The sequence below is a fragment of the Silurus aristotelis genome (genome assembly GCF_946808225.1).
Source record: "Silurus aristotelis genome assembly, chromosome: 12".
NCBI lineage: Eukaryota > Metazoa > Chordata > Actinopteri > Siluriformes > Siluridae > Silurus > Silurus aristotelis.
Genome location: NC_139585.1, coordinates 26,017,630 through 26,036,492, shown reverse-complemented (window position 1 = coordinate 26,036,492; position 18,863 = coordinate 26,017,630). Strand labels below are relative to the sequence as shown.

The 18,863-nt window shown below is 45.5% G+C and overlaps 1 protein-coding gene and 1 long non-coding RNA gene across 4 annotated transcripts in view; one reads left to right on the top strand and one right to left on the bottom strand.

Moving 5' to 3' along the window:
* The window catches only part of LOC310734703 (integrin alpha-M-like), a 266,739-nt gene that overhangs the window by 148,397 nt on the left and 99,479 nt on the right, over positions 1-18,863 (top strand). The window contains exon 2 of one of the 3 annotated variants that reach the window (XM_083557076.1): positions 13,355-13,463. The exons of the other annotated variants lie outside the window; for them this stretch is intronic. Within the exon in view, the coding sequence (XP_083413202.1) occupies positions 13,355-13,463 (109 nt within the window). The remainder of the gene's footprint in view (positions 1-13,354; positions 13,464-18,863) is intronic. 3 annotated transcript variants of the gene reach the window in all.
* Positions 1-18,863, bottom strand: part of LOC310734807 — a 195,283-nt gene that overhangs the window by 87,343 nt on the left and 89,077 nt on the right. The gene's annotated exons all lie outside the window — the stretch shown is intronic.

The following is an 18,863-nucleotide window of genomic DNA, read 5'->3' as shown; positions in this document are numbered from 1 at the left end:
TAAACACTAAAAATAAAAAATAGAAGGCAAATAATCACAGACCCTCAGGCCAACTGGATCCCAGTTTGTGGAAACACTGCCAAATTTGTAAGTATGTAGAAGTATGTAATGAGATGGCTAATAAGGCTACACTTTTATTCAGGTACAGTAAAGGCACTGTTTTAAAGTGTTTATTATTTTAATTAAATTTAATTGTGCCAGCTCTAGTTGTGTCTCACTTCATAAAGATTACAGACTTTGCAATTTGATAATAAACAACCAATCAATATTTTAAAAACTGGGGGGGTTATGTGTCATTTGTCTGGGAGCACACTAAGCCAGTTCTTGAGGGAGCCAACTGCACAGATTGCGCTCGCATGTCGACGTGAACACTTTGCTCCTGGAGAGCACACTTTGATAAAGGTTCTCCTGCTCCTCATAGTTCCAGCCCCACCTTTGCTGAGGCAAAGCGGCGTTCGAGGACCTGGCAGAGGGTCTGGAGACAGGCTTGTCCCTATCTCCTTCCTCACCTGCCAGTTCCAGCGTTCTGTTGCAAAGTTCGGAAGCACGCCTTTCGGAGGAGGGGATGGAGGTCTGCAAGCCCTCAGAGATGGCCCCTCAGCCATTTCTGTTGGAGAAGCTGCTGAAAGTAGTGACCCGTGCCATGGCCGCGGGTATGGGTCGATGCCCCGGGCTGAAAAGAGGCTGGCTAGCTGTCTCTCTCTGGTTGCTGCGTCATCCCTGAATACCTTGGCGCTGCCCCACAAGCCCGCCAAACTACATTGCCACTGTTGGGCAAGGCTTAGGCTTTAGCAGGTCAAGCAGCAGGCTGTTTGCACACCAGCGCTGTGCTACAGGCTTACCAAGCTGACCTGCTACAAGAGCTGGTTGTGGAAGCCACCTTGGACTGTCAGGAGGTCTGTGATCTCTGTTGTGCTACGGACTTAGCTCTCAGAGCCACTTAAAAAGACCACTAGGGCCATTGGCTGGTCCATGGCCAACCTTGTGTCTACAGAGAGGCACATATTATATACTGATTCCCTTAACAGACTAGCTAGCAGCCTGGCAGGTTCTGCCAGAGGTGTCTTGATGGGTCCTGCGTACTGTATACAGAGGCTATACGATTCAGTTCAGGTCTCTTCTGCCCGGGTTCAATGAGGTGTGCCCCTTCTAGTGGGGCCCAAGCAGGCTATGGTCATGGAACAAGATTTGAACACTCTCTTGAGAAAGAAAGCCATCGACGTGGTCCCTCCATCCGAAAGAGAATTGGGTTTTACAGCCGGTACATCAGAATCCCAAAAAAAGACGGGGGGGGGGTCGCATCCTTTTTTGCATCTATGTCAGCAGAACAGCTCACTTCTGAGGCTCAGGTTCAAGATGCTGACCCTGAATCAGGTCATGTCCCAAGTTTGTCATGGTAAATCTGAGGGAAGCATACTTTCATGTATCAATAGTTCCAGCTCACAGGGAGTTCCTGAGGTTTGCTTTCAGGGCTAAAGATTTCCAGTACCGGGTCCTTTTATTTGGTCTTGCCCTCTCATGCTTTTACATCTTTACAAAGTGTGTGAATGCAGCACTGGTCCTGCTGAGACTTTGGGGCATCCACATCCTAAATTATATAGACAATTGGTTGATATTGGCTAAATCAGAGCAGTTCGGCATCGATATTGTGATGTCATTCTGCCCCACATAAAGGAGCTGGGGTTACGGCTAAATGGCAAAAAGAGTGTGCTTTCTTTACTACAGAGAACCACTTTTTTATGGGTAGTATGGGATTTGCCCCCTATGCGGGTGCAATTGTCGGGTGCGGGTGCATTTTCTGTCGGACATCAAGGGTCACCATGTGTGGGTCCATTTAGACAACACTTTAATAGTCTCTTATATTAACCACTAGGGGAGTCTACGATCTCACCTAGTGTACAAGCTGGCACGTCAGATCCTCCTGTGGGCTCAAGGGAAGCTGCTCTCTTTAAAGGCAGCGTATATCCCAGGCTACTTAAACGAAGGAACAGACACCCTCTCGAGACAAGGGTCCAGGCTTGGGGAATGGCGTCTTTACCCAATGTGGTGGAACAAGTCTGGGAGATATTTTACAGAGCTCAAGTGTACCAGTTTGCGACTCAAGAGACACTGTCCCCTCTGGTTCTCCCTTACACCCACAGCCCCCATGGGGCTGGATGCCATGAGGGCTGTAAAAAAAAAAAAAAACCTGTGCACCTTCCCCACAGTCATGCTGATCCCGAGAATTTCAGAGAGAATTTGGCAGGATGGGTTCCGTCTCTCCCTGGTGGCCCCATGGTGGCCAGGCTGACCAGGTTTGTGGACCTGGTAGCCTCTCTCAAATACCCTCCTTGGGAGGTTCCTCTTAGGATGGATCTTCTCTCCCAGGCAAGGGGCCAAAATAGTCTATCCCTGCCCAGAACTGTGGAAGCTGTGGCTTCTTGGGCTTTGAGACTTTGTCCGAGGTGCCTCTGAGGTTCCTCGACTGAACACAAACCTCACTGAATGACTGAATCTGCTATGGCCCTTTGACAAGAGGCCTCCCTGCAAATATGCAGACCCTCAGCAGATAGATTGTGGATGCTATTTCATCCTCCTATGAGCCCTCCAGAGTGTGGTGGCCTCTAACACATTGACCTCTGGTATCTCTTTGGGGTATCTGGGGTCCACCCCACTAACCTTTATCAGGTCTTAGAGCCTTGATCCTAGTGCCACTCCTGGCCCCTCTGTCCTTCAACCTAGCTGTGCCCATCCACACATAGCAGGGATTGGTTAGTCTGGTGCTATTGAACGCTTGCTCCCAAAGTGTTGTTGACGCAGCTCGAGTATATGTAACCCTAGTTCCTGAGGGAATGAGATGCTGCATCTCCATGCCACACTCCTTGCATCCCTGCAAGCACTTCCTTCACTTACAATCTAGCGCTGTCTCCACGGCATGTGTTCTAATAGCTAGGAGACAGATTACAGGTGATTCAAAGCGTGGTCATGCGGAAGTGTTCCCAAAGTGTTTTGATGCAGCTGGATTTCCCTTAGGAACATACATACATAGCCTAGAGATGTTTTCAATGTTCTTTTGAATTTTCTTCCATCAGTAGGGTCTTCACCAGTAAAAACATTTCACTCGCTCTGCTCCCACCCGGCACTTTTTAATGAGGGTCCGCGTCGGGCTCTTCCCTTTTTTCCTGACCTGCACACTGAGGTGTCCAGGTCATGGGTTAAACCTTATTCAGCCCACCCCTTCACCCCCAGTTGTACTGTGTATTTCCACATTTTGGGGCAGAAAGAATATGGTTATGAGGCGATGCTTTGGGTTGAAGAGACGCTTGCCACCTATCTCTTTCCTGGAATCGCCTCCTCCCTTAGGACCCCGACATTACCCACGAAGCCCCTCCGCAATACATCTGTGCTCATGGGTGAAGCCTATGCTTTAGCAGGTCAAGCTGCTGCTTCCCTGCACACCATGGCGGTGTTGCAAGCATATCAGGCTGACCTGCTGCGTGAGTTGGATGTGGGGGGTGCCGTGGTGGGAAGCCAGCAGGCTCTGGTCATGGAACAGGAAGTAGACACTCTCCTGAGGAAGTGGGCCATCGAGGTGGTCCCTCCATCAGAACGAGAGTCTGGGTTCTACAGCCGGTACTTCATAGTTCCCAAGAAGGATGGAGGGTTGCATCCTATCTTAGATCTATGTCAGCTGAACCGCTCTTCATGAGACTCAGGTTCAAGATGCTGACCCTCAAGAAGGTTTTGCTTTAAATCTGAAGGACTGGATTTTCACGGTAGAGCTAAAGGATGCATACTTTCATGTAACCATCCTACCTTCTAACAGGAGGTTCCTGAGGTTTGCTTTTGGGGCCGAAGCTAACCAATATCGGGTTCTTCCATTTGGCCTTGCCCTTTCACCCCGTAGCTTCACGAATTGCGTGGATGCGGGTCTGGTTCCCCTGAGGTCACATAAAGGCATTGGGGTTTTGACTGAACGCCGGGAAGAGTGTGCTTTCTCTATTACAGAGAACCATATATCTTGGTGTCATATGGGATTTAACCACCTTTTCCCTGCCCGCATTGTGGCCATCTTTACGGCCGTCAGGAAGGTCAGACAGGGGCAGCCTCTCACTGTCAAGCAGTTCCACAAACTGTTATGGCTTATGGCAGCTGCATCCAGTGTGATTCCACTTGGCCTGCTGTACAGGTTTTCATGTAGAGGCAACCCCCTCCGCATCAATCAAGGTCACGCTGTGATGCCTACGTGCGAGTGAGTGGTCGCTCTGCCAGAGGTCTGTGGGAGGGGCCCCATCTATGCTGGCACATCAATTGCCTAAAGATGCTGGCCATGCTTCTAGCACTGAAGCATTTCCGCTTGGACCTTAGAGGTCACAGAGTGTTGGTCCGTATGGACAATACTGCGGTAGTCTCCTACATCAACCATCAGGGAGGTCTGCGATCGCGCCCCCTGTGCAGGCTGGCACACCAGATCCTCCTTTGGACCCAGGGGAAACTCCTCTCATTGAGAGTGGTTTACATCCCGGGCTGGTTGAACATGGCAGCAGACGCCCTGTCGAGGCAGGGGTTGAGAGGGGTGGCAGTTTCACCCTGATGTGGTGGAGCAGGTTTGGGAAAAATTTGGAAGGGCCCAGGTGGATCTGTTTGCGTCTCAGGAGACGTCGCACTGTCCCCTTTGGTTCTCCCTTACTCCTCCAGCCCCTCTGGCTGGACGCCATGTTTCACGTGCGGCCGAGGCTGCGTCTGTATGCTACCCCCATCCCAACCCCCCCCCCATCCCCGTCGCGCTGCTTTCCCGGGAATTCTGGAGAGGGTTTGCCGGGATGGAGTCAGTCTCCTCCTGGTAGCTCCAAGGTGGCCGTGCAAACCATGGTTTGCGGACCTGGTAGCTCTCCTCAAGAGGCTGTGGCCTCTGAGTGTGGCTGCCACTTCCGGCCCCTCAGTCCTCCTCTAGCTGTGTACACACATATACACTGGGCAGGGACTGGTCAGTCTGGCTTGATTGGACACTCGTTCCCAAAGAGTTTCGACACAGCTCAAGTTCCTTTAGGGAACGTCTCTAGCTTGAGCTAGTTGAGCTTTTTCTGGTCTGGGGCCTGAAAGGGAGGAGGATAGAATGCCTGAAGCCTAAAAGGTTATGGGATGACAGAAAGGCACTGGCCATGCCTGGAGTAAGGTCCAGGAAAGAGGGGGTCACAGAAAGGGCCTGAAAATCCCCTACTCTCTTAAGGGAGCAGATGGCTAAGAGGAACACAGTCTTGAGTGTAAGGTGCCTACAAGTTGTACCCACCAAGGGCTTGAAAGGGGGGCTCGGATAGAGCCTCCAACACAAACACCAAGTCCCACACATGCATTCTAGGTCTCCAGGTGCTGTGGAGAAAACTCATCACTAGCGGGTCTCTGCCCAATGATTGCCCCACTACGAGGGCATGACTCCATCATGGCGAACTCTCTCCAGAACTCCTGGAAGCAAAGCAAAGGGAGGAAAGGCGTACAGGCATAGCCTTGGCCACGTCTGAGCCATAGCTCAAACCCTGTCTCAACAGGGCTTCTGCTGCTTCGTTTAGGTGGCCCGGGATATACACTGCTCTCAAGGAGAGCAGGTTCTCTTGGGCCCATATAAGGATCTGGTGTGCCAGCCTGTACAAGAGGCGTGAGTGCAGACCACCTGGTGGTTGATATATGAGACCACCGAGGTGTTGTCAGAAAGGATCAACACATGGTTACCTCTGATGTCCGATAGGTGTACTTCAACGCTATAAGCACGGCCAGCATCTCTAAGCAGTTGATGTGCCACAACAGATGGGGCCACTCATGACCGCTCCCCATCCTGTGAGGGACACATCCACTGCTAGCATTATGCTACCTGGGATCTCTCCAAACATCTAAGGCACGTAGGGCTCGCCACATGACCTTGATAGTTTGGAGGGGTTTGCCCCTCCGTGAGAACCCTTGGGTCCTGAACCACCACTGAAGGGGTCTCATGTGCAGGAGGCAAAGTGGAATCACATTGGACGTTGCTGCCATATGCCCAAGCAGTCTATGAAACTGCTTGACAGTAAGTGACTGCCCTACTCTGTTCTTCCTGACAGTTGTTGAGATGGACGCAATGCCGGCAGGAGATAGCTGCGTGCGTATAAGGGTCGAATCCTATACGATGCCAAAATAAGTGGTTTCTGCAATGGAGAAAGAAAAGTTTTTTTGGTGTTCAGCCTTAACCTCAGTCTCTGACTAAAACCCTAACTGCTCTGATTGAGCTAATATCTACCAATTGTTGATAGAGTTTAACATAAGGATGCCATGAAGTCTCAGGGGAACCAGGGCTGCATTCACAGTCTTCATGAAGGTGAGAGGTAAGAGGTCAAGGCCTAACGGAAGGACCTGATCTTGATAGCATTAGCCCCAAAAGCGACCTCGAGAACACTCTGAGAGAAGGGAGAATGGATACATGAAAGTATGCATCCTTTAGATCTATCGTGATGAACCAGTCCTCAGATTTAGTCTAAGACACAACCTGCTTGAGGATCAGCATCTTGAACCTAAGAGCGGGTCAGCTGATGTAGATCTAGGATAGGATGCAACCCACCATCCTTTTTGGGAGCTATGAAGTACCGGCTGTAAAAGCCGGACTCCCTGTCTGATAGAGGGACCACCTCAATGGCCTTCTTACTCAAGACAGTGTCAAGTCAAGTCAAGTTTATTTCCAATGCTTTTCACGATGGACAATGTCTCAAAGCAGCTTTACAAAGTTTTAACAGTAAAGGTGAAAGGTGAATGTTGTGTATTTATCCCTGATGAGTAAGTAATTGCAACTGTGGCAAGGAAAAACTCCTATGACATGAGAAAGAAACCTTGAGAGGAACCAGACTCAAAAGGGGAACCCATCTTCATTTGGGTGATATCAAGATTGTGATTGTAGACTTTACACAATAGAGAACTCTGGAGAGTGAGAACTAACATGAGCACCGAATGTAAGATTGTGAGTAATGTCCTTACAGTGTTATACAGTCATTTGAGATATTGAAACCAAGAGGTACTAAGCAACTCGTAAAATAGCTCAACATTTGCGATCATCATAGATCCAACATCAGCTTCTTCATGTCAGACCCTTTAAACACTCAAAAAGGTCCAATGTTCAAACTCCACATGAAGTGGAATCCAAACGGAGCTGGTACGTCTCTAGATGTTTTGGGATGTTTGCAGGGTCGGCATCTACTTCTTTAAAGGTCCATATTCTTCATGAGGTGGGACGTGACTGGAGCTAGTGCAACCTCAGGGTGCCTCGGGATGGGTAAAGAGAGAGAAGCAGTGGAGAGGAATAAGCGTAGCTGCTGTTCATAATATTAACAAGCACAATTTGATAATGTGCATGTGATCAGATGTTGTGGAGCACAAGGTTTTGATATGTGATGTGTTATGTGTAGGCCTTGCTAAAAAGATGTCTTTAATCTGCACTTAAACTGGGAGAGTGTGTCTGAGCCCCAAACACTGTCAGGAAGACTATTCCAAAGTTTAGGAGTTAAATGTCAGAATGCTCTACCACCTTTAGTGGACTTTGCTATTTTAGAAACTACTGTAAGTCCGGAGTTTTTAGATCTCAAGGAGCGTGACGGATAGTAGCGTGTTAAAAGACTGGATAGATACATAGGAGCCAAACAATTTAGTGTTTTAGTAGTTTGTAGTCAATTTGAAACTTATCAGGTAGCTAGTGTAAGGATGATAAGATTTGGGTTATATAGTCGTATTTTCTCAACCTTGTGAGAACTCTAAAACGGCTTCTGCATTTTGGACTAACTGTAGCTTGTTTATTGATGAAGCAGGACAACCACCTAGTAGTGCATTAAAATAGTACAGTCTGGTGGTCATGAATGCATGGACAAGCTTCTCTGAATAAAATATAGACAGCATGTTTCTTAGCTTAGCAATATATTATTAATGTGGAAGAAGCCTGTTTTTGTAATATGGTTAATAAGATATTCAAAAGTCTAAAATAACTACAAGGTCTTTTCCTGTTAAACTAGTGGTTACAGTTTAACAGTTTTACATGCTTCTAAATGCTGATTGAAATGTAGGATCTTCTGTGTACTGGTTTTTGGGCAGATGAGCAAAATCTCTGTCCTATCAGAATTCAATAATAGAAAGTTATGTCATCCAATCTTTTACTTCCTTGACACATTTAGTTATCCAAGCTAATTGAGCTGAATTGTCTGGTTTCAATGAGATATATAGTTGGGTATCATCAGCATAACAGTGGAAGCTAACCCCATGCCTTCTAATAATATTTCCCAAGGGAAGCATGTGTATTGTGAAAAGCAGGGGTTCTAGAACTGAACCTTGTGGGCCCCCATAATTTACTTGCAGTAACCTGAATAGTTCTCCATTTAAGTGTACAAAATGGTAACGATCAGACAGGTAGGATTTAAACCAGCTTAATGCCTGTCCCTGAATGCAAATATAATTTTGTAAGGAATCTAGAAATGCATCACCAAGATCTAGCAAAACTAACACAGAGATATAGCCTTAGTCTGAAGCTTAAAACAGGTCATGATTTTAACTAGAGCAGTTTCTGTGCTATAATGAGACCTTAAACCTGACAGAAACTCTTCAAAGATATTGGTCTAGGAATATCTAGTAGTAGTAGGAACATACCTGGGCAGACACAATCTTTTCTAAAATCTTAGACATAAAAGGGAGATTTGGAATGGGTTTGTAATTTAATAGTGTTTGGATCCAAATTTGGTTTCTTAATGAAGGGCTTAATAACTGCTAACTTGAGGGATTTAGGGAAGTGACCTAAAGATAGTCCTACCAAGTTGATAACCTGGTGAAACACAGCTAATATGCTCTACCGGTAGTGTATACATTATGAGGCAATGGTCTGTGATGTCATTACTCTGAAGTAAAAAATAGAGATAGTAGGGGTTCTATGTATGTCTGAAATTACAACTTTAAGAACTAGCACTTCTTCTTCTTCCTCTTCTTGTTCTACTTCTTTGTCTTCTTCTTTCAGCTTCTTCCATCATCCGTGTCCACACCCCCCCTGTCCTTTACATCTGCCCCTGTCAGACCGACTACCTGCATGTCTTCGTTCACCACATCCATAAACCTCCTCCTTGGTCTTCCTCTTTTCCTCCCTTCTGGTAGCTCCATTCTTAGCATCCTCCTACAAATGTCCCTCCTCAGCACATGTCCAAACCATCTCAAACTCACCTCCCTTAACTTGTCTACAAAACGTCATACATGCACTGTCCCTTTAATAAACTCATTTCTAATCCTGTCCATTTTCGTCACTCCCAACAAAAACCTTAACATCTTCAACTCTGCTACCTCCAGCTCCACCTCCTGTCTTTTACTCTATGCCAATGTCTTTAAACCATACAACATCGCAGGTCTCATCTGCTATACACAGTCCTATAAACTTTAGATTTTACTCTTGCAGATACTCTTCTATCGCAAATCACTCCTGCCACTCTTCTCCACCCACTCCACCATGCCTGCAATCTTTTCTTCACTTCTCTAACACACTCTTCATTACTTTGCACTGTTGACCCCAGGTACCTGAACTCCTCCACCTTCTTCAACTCTTCTCCCTGCAACTGCACCACTCCACTGCCCTCCCTCTCATTTACACACATGTACTTACTCCTACTGACTTTCATTCCCCTTCTCTCCAGCGCATACCTCCACCTCTCCAAATCACAATATCACCTGCAAACATCATAGTCTATGAAGACTCCTGTCTGACCTCGTCCGTCAACCTGTCCAATACCACTGCAAACAGGGAAGGGCTCAGCACCGATCCTTAATGCAGTCCACTGCTCTTCCACTGCTCTTTCCCATAACTTCATGATGTGACTGATCAACTTAATTCCCCTGTAGTTACTGCAGGTCTGCACATCTCCCTTATTCTTAAAAACCGGTACCAGCACACTCCTTCTCCATTCCTCAGGCATCCACCTTCCAGAATCTTGTTAAACAATCTGGTTGAAAACTCCACTGCCATCTCTCCTAAACATCTCATTGCTTCTACCGGTATGTCATCTGGTCCTACCGACTTTCCACTCTTCATCCTCTTAAGAGCTGCTCTCACTTCCTCCTTACTAATCCTATCCACTCCCTGCTTCACCATCTCCACACCATCCAACATTCTCTCTCATTCTCCTCATTCATCAGCTTCTCAAAATACTCCCTCCATCTTCTCAACACACTTTTCTCACTAGTCAACACATTTCCATCTCCACCCTTTATTGCTCTTACTTGCAGCACATCCTTCCCAGCTCGTTCTCTCTGCCTGGCCAATTTTTATAAATCCTTTTCTCCTTCCGTGTCCAACTTCTTAAACAGTTCCTCATATGCCTTTTCCGTGGCTTTCGCCACATCTCTCCATACTTGCTGCCGCATCTCATTGTACTCCTGCCTACTTTTCTCATCACTCTGTTGTTCCCAATTCTGTTTTACCAAGCTTTTTCTCCTTCATGCTGTCCTGCACTTTCACATTCCACCACCATGTCTCTTTGTCTTCCTTTCTATTTCTAGATGTCACACCAAGTACTTTTCTGGCTGTCTCCCTTATCACTTCTGCAGTAGTTGCCCAATCATCCAGCACCTCTTCACCACCACCGAGCCCCTGTCTGACCTCTTCCCTGAATCTCACACTACAGTCTTCCTCCTTCAGTTTCCAACATCTTATTCTTCTTTTAGTCCTCACTCTCCTCCTCTTCTTCTTCACCTCCAAAACAATCCTACAGACTACCATCTGATGCTGTTTAGCTACACTGTCCCCTGTCAACACCTTACAGTCTCCAATCTCCTTCAGGTTGCATCTCCTACATGGAACATAATCCACCTGTGTGCACCTTCCTCCACTTTAATAAGTCACCCTATGCTCATCCTTCTTCTACGTGGTTACCACCGCCTTTTCCATCCTTTTAGCAAAATCTACCACTATCTGTCATTCCACATTCCTCTCCTTAAGGCCATACCTACCCATTACCTCCTTTTTACCTTTGTTCCCTTCACCTACGTGCCCATTGGAATCTGCCCCAATCACCAATCTTTCGTTCCTAGGTACACCTTCTACCACTTTATCTAATTCACTCCAGAATTTTTCCTTCTCCTCCATCTCACAGCCGACTTGTGGAGCATAAGCACTGATGACATTTATCATCAACCCTTTAACTGCCAGCTTCACGTTAATCACCTTATCAGAAACTCTCCTGTTCCTGGCCTTACTTCCTTTCCACTTGGTCTCCTAAACACACAAAATGTCTACCTTTCTCCTCTCCATCATTTCAGCTACCTTTCTCCCTTTACCAGTCATAGTGCCACCATTTAAAGTACCAACCCCAACCTCTACTCTCCTACACTTCTCCTTTTCCTGCCGTCTCTGTAGACGTCTTCCTCCTCTCCTTCTCCTCCTTTGGCCAACAGTAGCCCAATTTCCCCTGGTACCCTGTTGGCCAACGATACCTGTTGCGGTCGTTGGTAACCCGGGCCTCGACTGATCCGGTATAAAATTCTTATTTGTGAATCGCATGTTTGATTTGGCACATGATTTATGCTAGATGAACTTCTTAACGCACCCTCCCCATTTATCCGGGCTTGGGACCAGCACTAAGAGTAGCTAAAAGTGTAAGGCAATGAATGTAATCAACACTAGTGGTTAACCAGTTACAGGCACAAGTCAGGAAGACAAGTCAGGATTATTAAAGGGGGAAAAAAGATAAACTGTAAAGTATAGGTTTAAAAACACCAACAGAGATACGGAACTCGTGGCAAACAAGTCAAACACATGAACTCCCGTCAAAAAATGGAAGCTACAGTCTACATCTTGATCTATGACCAGAGCCCGCTCGGGCCCCACCAGGGTGGGACACACCCCGCCTCTGTCTACAGTCCACAGGATTCACTGAGACACATCTGGCAGATCTTTTCAGGCTGCCAGGTAGTCCCTTAAGGGTATCAATCTCTCGAGACTGACCTCTGGTCTGCCTCGAGCTGGGGCTATGCCCTGGTGCAGCTCGAGGAGCTGTGAGCAGCTCAAGTCTGCTTGAACTGGCTATGCGGGCGGGCAGGCACTGTGTAATGAGGTGCAGGTTCCCCAGAACGGCCTATGTCAGGACTTCTGGGCCGAAGCCCAGAGGGTCACACAGCTCTGTGTGATGGGAGGTGGTGGATTGTGCTTGAGGCTGCGCCTGCCGAGCAGCCTCATGAGAGCAACGTTGCAGAAAGCATTTGTCAAGCTTACTGGACGAAAGCCCTCTCTGCTCATCAGCCGGCCAAGACAGGTCTAGCTGGGTGACCTCTATGAGCTCCTCAACCTCTGCCTTGCACCTCCTTCATATGGACAAAAGATTGACAAACAATTGACAAAAAATACACATGAAGCGATTCATAAACAAACAGAAGCTAGCATCGGCTTCACTCTATCTGCTTTTTATAGCTTCCTGGTGCTGGTTCTTGCCGGTGACACCGCGCTTTCCATTGGAAGGATTACACATGTGATTCAGAGTGTGGACAACGTGGAAGCTTTCCCAAAGTGTTGTTGATGCAGCACGAGTTCCTGAAAGGGAGCTATAGAAATAAACTTGACTAGTTATAGATGTAACTTAGAGCTTTTTTTTTTTTTATCTTACAAAAAAAAACTTCATTATGGAGATTCTCCGAGCTAGTATTCCAACCATAACATTCGGACCCAAATTATCAAATTTGCTCAGATACATCAATTTGTCATGCTTCCAACACTTACTATGCCTGTTTGTTGGGGGGTGTTTATTTAATCACATGTACTCTTACAGTACAGTAAGATTCTTTCATACCATATCAGAGGGGCTAGAGCCCAAGAGTGGCAGCCAAGAGAACCTTACCAGTGACCAACTAGTATATAATGAAATACACTGATTTGGTAATCAATACATTGTTGAATTCATAATTTGACAACTTTAAAAGATGTTGAGCTAATTTATAAGTTGTTCAGGAGCTCCCGTTTACACAACTCCAACTGACTGTAGGAGACTGTAGAAATAACATTACTCAAAATCACACACTCCAGTGCTCATGATATTTATCACTCTTCAGTGCTTGTTATGTTTTAAAGAATCATAATTATACTCTTATTCTCACCTAAATGAGGATAGGTTTTGAGTCTGGTTCCTCTCAAAATATTTTCCTTATACCATCCAAGGGCGTTTTTCCTTGCCACAGTCACCCCAGGCTTGCTTATCGGGGATATTGATTGACTTACATTCTACAAAGATGTCCATTTTGAAAAGTGTTTTTAAATAAAAAAAATATAATTTTTTTTATTGAATTAATTTCATAATGCATTCTGTACATTTATTAAAACTATTTTTTGCATCCTGGTTTTAAATTCTAGTATCTCAGCCAGTGGTGGCTTTTAACATCGATCCAAATCCATGGAAGGATTTCACCCGGACCCCAAATGTAGCCTTCGGCTACAAAGTGATACAGAAAGCTTCTGACAGGTAAGAAAAATTACAGCCATATTAGCTGAAAGATTCTTTTCTACTGCTTTCAATTTTCGTTCATACATTTGCATACACTATAAAGTCAATCAAGACTTTTACTGTACTTACATGTAATTTTAAAAACAACGTATTTAAAGCAGAATTATTTCAGCTATAATTTATGATATCAGAATTACAGAGGCTGAAATGTTCACATACAATGTCCAATTATGATAATTATGAGTAATTTAGTAGCACAAGTGTGGCAGAGCAACAGCTGCCAAGTCCAGAACCATCTCCAAAAACAACTGTATACTAATAAGATTTTTTGGGACACACAGACACAACATCATTCAGGCAAAAAGTTTGATCTGAAGGGTCTGTACAGTAAGTGCACATCCATCCTTTACAGTGTTCTTCAAAACACTTTAAGACCAGGAACAAATAGCCAGACTGAATTTTGCAGTTGATCACCAGAATAAAGACCTAGCCTAGTGAAGTGCTCCCTGATTTATTTCCATGTGTATAGAAATAATAGTGTGAGGCTTTTATCCAACACACATCGTTCCAACTGTGAAGCATAATGATTTCAGTAGCATGTTGTCGGAGTGTTTTCCTGATGCATGTCTGAAGAGAGACCATACAGTATCATGATGAAGAAAGATGACAAAATAACAAGACAGAAAATAAAAAACTTAGTTTTAGCATAACAATGATTCTGAACATATCACCAAAGATGAAAAAGTATTTTTTGTGGCTATCACAAACCCCACAAACTAAAAACCATAGTATATTTTTGCACTGAACTGCAACCTCAGGTCAGCAACTGTTTATGTTGTGGAAGCCTACCTCTTTTTACAATCATTTTAAAATAAAGTGGACCATAATAGGCATCAGCAGAAATATAATGTAACAGTTACCAAGAAAAAAGAAATGACACTAACAAACATGTATGGTAACATGAAGAGCGATTGATTATAAAATGTTGGCCTCAGTTGTAAAAGGGAAATTACAGGAATATATGGAAACTACTACCTCGATTCCAAAAAAGTTGGGACACTGAACAAATTGTGAATAAAAACAGAATGCAATGATGTGGAAGTTTCAATTTTCAATATTTAATTCAGAACACCTTCCCGTGGGCTCACCACCTGCAGGAGGGACCGTAAGGGACGGTGCTGTGAGGATTGGGCAGCAGTCGAAGGCGGGGGCCTGCTTAGACCGTGACCCGAATTACGGATAAGCGGGAGAAAATGTATGAAGAAATGAATTCAGAACACAATATAGATGACATATTAAATGTTTAAACTGAGAAAATGTATCATTTAAAGGAAAAAATAGGTTGATTTCAAATTTCATGGGATCAACACTTCTCAAAAAAGTTGGGAAAAGGCCATGTTTACCACTGTGTGGCATCCCCTCTTTTTTATGACAGTCTGCAAACATCTGGGGACTGAGGAGACAAGTTGCTCAAGTTTGGGAATAGGAATGTTGTCCCATTCTTGTCTAATACAGGCTTATAGTTGCTCAAGTGTTTTAGGTCTTCATTGTCGCATCTTCCTCTTTATGATGCGCTAAATGTTTTCTATGGGTGAAAGATCTGGACTGCAGGTTGGCCATTTCAGTACCCGGATCCTTCTTCTATGCAGCCATGATGTTGTAATTGATGCAGTATGCGGTCTGGCATTGTCATGTTGGAAAATGCAAGGTCTTCCCTGAAAGAGACTACATCTGGATGGGAGCATATGTTGTTCTAGAACTTGGATATAACTTTCAGCATTAATGGTGCCTTTCCAGATGTGTATGCTGCCCATGCCACATGCACTCATGTAACCCCATACCATCAGAGATGCAGGCTTCTGAACTGAGCGCTGGTAACATCTTGGTTGTTCTCGTCCTCTTTAGTTTGGATGACTTGGCATCCCAGTTTTCCAAAAAGAACTTCAAATTTTGATTCGATTGACCACAGAACAGTTTTCCACTTTGCTACAGTCCATTTTAAATAAACCTTGGCCCAGATAAAATGCCTGCACTTCTGGATCATGTTTAGATATGGCTTCTTTTTTGACCTATAGAATTTTAACCGGCAACAGCGAATGGCACGGTGGATTGTGTTCACCGAAAATGTTTTCTAAAAGTATTCCTGAGCCCATATTGTGATTTCCATTACAGTAGCATTCCTGTATGTGATGCAGTGCCGTCTAAGGGCCCGAAGATAACAGGCATCCGGCCTTGACCCTTACTCACAGAGATTGTTTCATATTCTCTGAATCTTTGGATGATATTATACACTGTAGATGATGATAACTTCAATCTCTTTGCAATTTTTCTCTAAAAAACTCCTTTTTTGATATTGTTCCACTATTTTTCGCCACAGCATTGGGGGAATTGGTGAATTTGGGTGAGGTAAGATGGCGCCGGTGAGGTCGGCTGCAGTCACGACTGCTCCGGCTACGCTTTCTCTTTTTTGTTAATTTTATACTTATATTTAAGTCGTTACACTTCCATCTACACAAGATGGACATCATTAGATATGACAGAGACACTCCTATATCTATTGGTGTACAATGCACTCACCTTTCGGCATTTTTAAACCCGGACTCATGCTGGCCGAGCGAGATCCTGAGGGAGAACAAAGGACGTGACCCGTACCGGCATCCGTGAGGGAAACGAGCCGGCGTCAGGAACAGGCTGAGGGCACGTTCCGGAGAGACATTCGGGACTGCAACCTTTTCTGCTTCACCGAGACATGGCTAAACCCAGCGGTACCGGACCACGCCATCCAGCCGGGAGATTTCAACAGTGCCAACCTCAAGCGTGCACTCTCGAACTTTCATCAGCACATCACCTGCCCCACCAGGGGCGAAAGAACACTGGACCACTGCTATACAACATTTAAGAACAGCTACAAGGCACAACCACGTCAACCGTTTGGGAAATCGGACCATGCCGCCATGTCCCTTATGCCTGTTTACACACAAAGGCTGAAACAGGACGCTCCGGTTCAGAGGGAGGTCGCGCGCTGGACTGACCAATCGGTGGCCGCTCTCTGCAGGACGCTTTGGATGACGCAGACTGGGACATGTTCTGGCGCCGGGGACATGGAAGAGTACAAGGCTGCGTCTTACAGTGTTCGCAGAGCGGTGAAGGATGCAAAGCGGCGCTACGGGAGGAAACTAGAGTCACAGTTTCAACATGGTGGCTCTAGGAGCCTGTGGCAGGGACTAAGGACAATAACGGACTATAAAACACCATCCTCTAGAAGGGTGAATGCGGACGCCATCTGGCAGACGAGCTAAACACCTTTTACGCTCATTTCGAGGCTGCAGCTAACCACGCTAGCGGCGCTAGCAGCACAACCAGCGTGCACGCCGAGAGAGCCGGAGAGGTAAACACGTCAGTAGTGATGAAGTGCTTCGAGAGACTGGTCAGAGACTTCATCACTGCATCACTACCAGACACACTGGACCCATTACAGTTTGCGTACCATCAGAACCGCTCTACTGAGAACGCCATTGCTTATCTCCTCCACACCACGATGAGCCACCTGGACCAAAGAAACGGGAATTATGCAAAGATGTTGTTCGTGGACTACAGTTCAGCGTTTAACACCATAATTCCCTCCACACTCACCTCTAAGTTGGAGGTCCTGGGACTCAGCCAGCCGCTGTGTCAATGGATCTCTAACTTTCTGACAGAGAGACCACAAGCCATATGGGTGGGAAAACACACCTCATCCACCCTCACCCTCAGCAATGGAGCTCCCCAGGGTTGTGTTCTGAGCCCCCTGCTGTACTCGCTGTACACATATGTCTGTGTGGCCACATCCAACTCCACCACCATCATCAAGTTTGCTGACGACACTGTTGTGGTGGGCCTGATCAACAACAACAACGAGATGGCCTACCTACAGGAGGTTAAAAACCTAGAGAGATGGTGCCAGTAGAACAACCTTCTCCTGAACGTCAGCAAAACTAAGGAGTTGATCGTGGACTTCAGCACAAAGCAGGAGCGGTCATACCAACCGCTAAACATCTGCGGGACTCCAGTGGAAAGAGTGGACAGTTTCCGGTACTTGGGTGTTCACATCACAAGGGATCTGTCTTGGTCCTGTCACACTAACACCCTGATGAAGAAGGCCCGGCAGCGTCTGTACCATCTGAGACGCTTAAGGGACTTCAAACTACCCTCTCAGGTGCTTAAGACTTTCTACACCTGCACCATTGAGAGCGTTCTGATGGGTAGCATTACTTCCTGGTTTGGGAACAGCACCATGCAGGACAGACGAGCCCTCCAGAGGGTGGTGCGTTCAGCTGAACGTACCATCCACACTGAGCTCCCTGACCTGCAGGACATCTACAGCACGCGGTGCAGGACCAGAACCAGGAAGATTGTGAAGGACCTCAGCCATCCCAACAATGGACTCTTCTCTTTGTTGCATTCAGGAAAACGCTTCCGCTCCCTGAAAGCGAACACAGAGAGAATGAGGAGGAGCTTCTTCCCGCAGGCCATTCGGTGTTTAAACCAGGAAACACCCAGGATCTAAAAGCTGGTCCACTCTCTTCATCATCATACTTCTTCTCTGTACAGATCTCACCTTTCGCACTACGACACTTTAAACTCTGGACTTGCACAGCACAGTGCACTTTATATTTATTTATTTTATACCACACCATTCTGCACACGGACACTTTATGGACACTCTATACCGCACACAGACACTTACGGACCCTTACACCACACCATACTGCACATGGACACTTACGGACCCTTACACCACACCATACTGCACACGGACACTTTATGGACAACCCACTACTAAAATTGTCTATTGTTTACACTTTGGTACACATTGTTTACTGTTTTACTGCCATAAGGATTTTCTTTGTATATAAATTTTTCTCTTTGTTCACATACATATCTTTATATATCCTTTATATCTTAGATTTTATTTTATATAGTTTTTATACTTTATACTTTATTTATCTGTTTTTTTCTTTCTCCCCACCCTATTCCCCTCTTGCCGGACCGTCGTATAAAGCATTTTACTGCATTTCGTACCCTGTATGTATGTGTATGTGATGAATAAAAAATTTGATTTGATTTGATCCTCTGCCCATCTTGACTTCTGAGAGACACTGCCACTCTGAGAGGCCTAATAAGTTGCAAGTTACCTTTTCCAACATTTTTTAAATGTGTAGCTCTCATGAAATCCAAAATGAGCATAACATTATATTTGGCATGACATTTCAAAATGTCTCACTTTAAACATTTGATATTTTATCTATATTCTATGGTGAATAAAATATAAGTTTATGAGATTTGTAAATTATTGCATTCCTTTTTTTTTCACAATTTGTACAGTGTCCCAACTTTTTTGGAACCGGGTTTGTATAAAAAAAATAAAAACCCCTGTAA